This window comes from Pteropus vampyrus, unplaced genomic scaffold, assembly GCF_000151845.1.
Source record: "Pteropus vampyrus isolate Shadow unplaced genomic scaffold, Pvam_2.0 Scaffold6800, whole genome shotgun sequence".
Classification (NCBI taxonomy): Eukaryota; Metazoa; Chordata; class Mammalia; order Chiroptera; family Pteropodidae; genus Pteropus; species Pteropus vampyrus.
Window position 1 is genome coordinate 8,362 of NW_011895581.1, and position 1,571 is coordinate 9,932.

General features: G+C 36.4%; 1 protein-coding gene across 1 annotated transcript in view; it reads left to right on the forward strand.

The window, feature by feature from the left end:
- Window positions 1-907, forward strand: part of LOC105310597 (MDS1 and EVI1 complex locus protein EVI1-like) — an 8,663-nt gene extending 7,756 nt beyond the window's left edge. The window contains exon 2 of the mRNA XM_011386752.2: window positions 607-907. Within this exon, the coding sequence (XP_011385054.2) occupies window positions 607-763 (157 nt within the window). The 3' untranslated portion in view covers window positions 764-907. The remainder of the gene's footprint in view (window positions 1-606) is intronic.
- Window positions 908-1,571: the final 664 nt, after the last annotated feature.

Genomic DNA, 1,571 nt, shown 5'->3' on the forward strand with positions numbered 1-1,571 from the left:
ACATACATATCCATCTGTCAGTCCATCTGCCTGTCCATTCATCCATCCCAGGGTTATATAGAGAAGTTGTTTGTTGAATAGTTAGCTTATAGTTCACTTTAAGTGAATAGGTAGCTTAGAGTTTACCCATCTGGTGACATAGGTAAAAACAAAATACTTCTTTGAATCTAGAGTTTGTGTACATTAGATAGACTACCTGCTTGAATGTTATCAAGCATTTTCTTAACATTTTCTGTTTGTGTGTTTGTTATTGACTTAGATATTAGCAATATGTGTTACTCTTAGTATTATGTAGTGAATCCAAAACTGGACAAATAGCTAGTTGTTTATCATGCCCCCAAATTGGCAGTTGATCCCTGCTAACAGTATCAGATTTACTTTTTAACAACAGGAGTACTTCTCTGCATTAGTGAGAGACACAATCTAGAAACATAAAATGTACTTTTGTCTGTTGCAAGCCTGTTTCTTCTCTTTCTTCCTCCTCACCTCAACAACTTTCTCTTCTTATTTCTTAAATTGCCAGTTAGATTAGTAATAAAATGACATTCTGTTTATGAATGTGTTCTTTGTCACCATGTCTTATTAGATTAATTGTTCTCTTAACAGCCTGGAGAAACACATGTTGTCACATACTGAAGAGAGGGAATACAAGTGCGATCAGTGTCCCAAGGCATTTAACTGGAAGTCCAACTTAATTCGCCACCAGATGTCACATGACAGTGGAAAGCACTATGAATGTGAAAATTGTGCCAAGGTACAGTGAATTTGTAGACTACTTGGCCTCTCCGTCATCCTGCTCTCTCTTAATCTATCATTTGCTACGATATATAAAAACAAGCTTTGAGAGGGGAAACTATAAATATCTTGAGAAAAGTAGACTAAGTGTTGTATGCTAAAAGGCATTAGTGCAGTGAATAAAAACACTTAGTGGGTATCCTTTTATTTTTGTAAGGGAGGAAGTGAGGCTTAATGGTGAGTTCCAGAACTAGGTGTCAGACATCCTTGGTAAATTCCTGGTTCCGCTACTGGCTTGCCAGCATAGAGTTGTTTTATAGCCTTATGGAGAATGAAAATTTTATCCAATGCATGTTACTGATTTCTTTTAATAGCAGTTTGTGAGGAAGTCACATAAAGTTTCTGAATGCCTATTCGGAAAGAATGGGAGACTCCTACATGTGCAGATTTTTCCACCCAAGTCCTCAACATAAATCATGATTTAATTCCAATTAAAAGTATAGTCCCTTAGTGACCAGTGCAAAACAACATAAGGTTGAAATGAATGCACTTCACCTTGACCATTACAGAAACAATAATTCACGTTATTTAATTTTCATATGTCTCAATTAACTTAAAGATGTCCTGGTGTCATGAAAGTTGATTTCAATTTCCAAAACTTTTCATAGCATTTGAATGTCTTTTCAAATGCCAGTAGAAATTGTGACCTTTGAAATTATCTTTAGAGTTGTTTTGTTTCCAGATGTACGGGTGGCTTTTCTTCCTTCCTTCCTTCCTTCCTTCCTTCCTTCCTTCCTTCCTTCCTTCCTTCCTTCCTTCCTTCCTTCCTTCCTTCC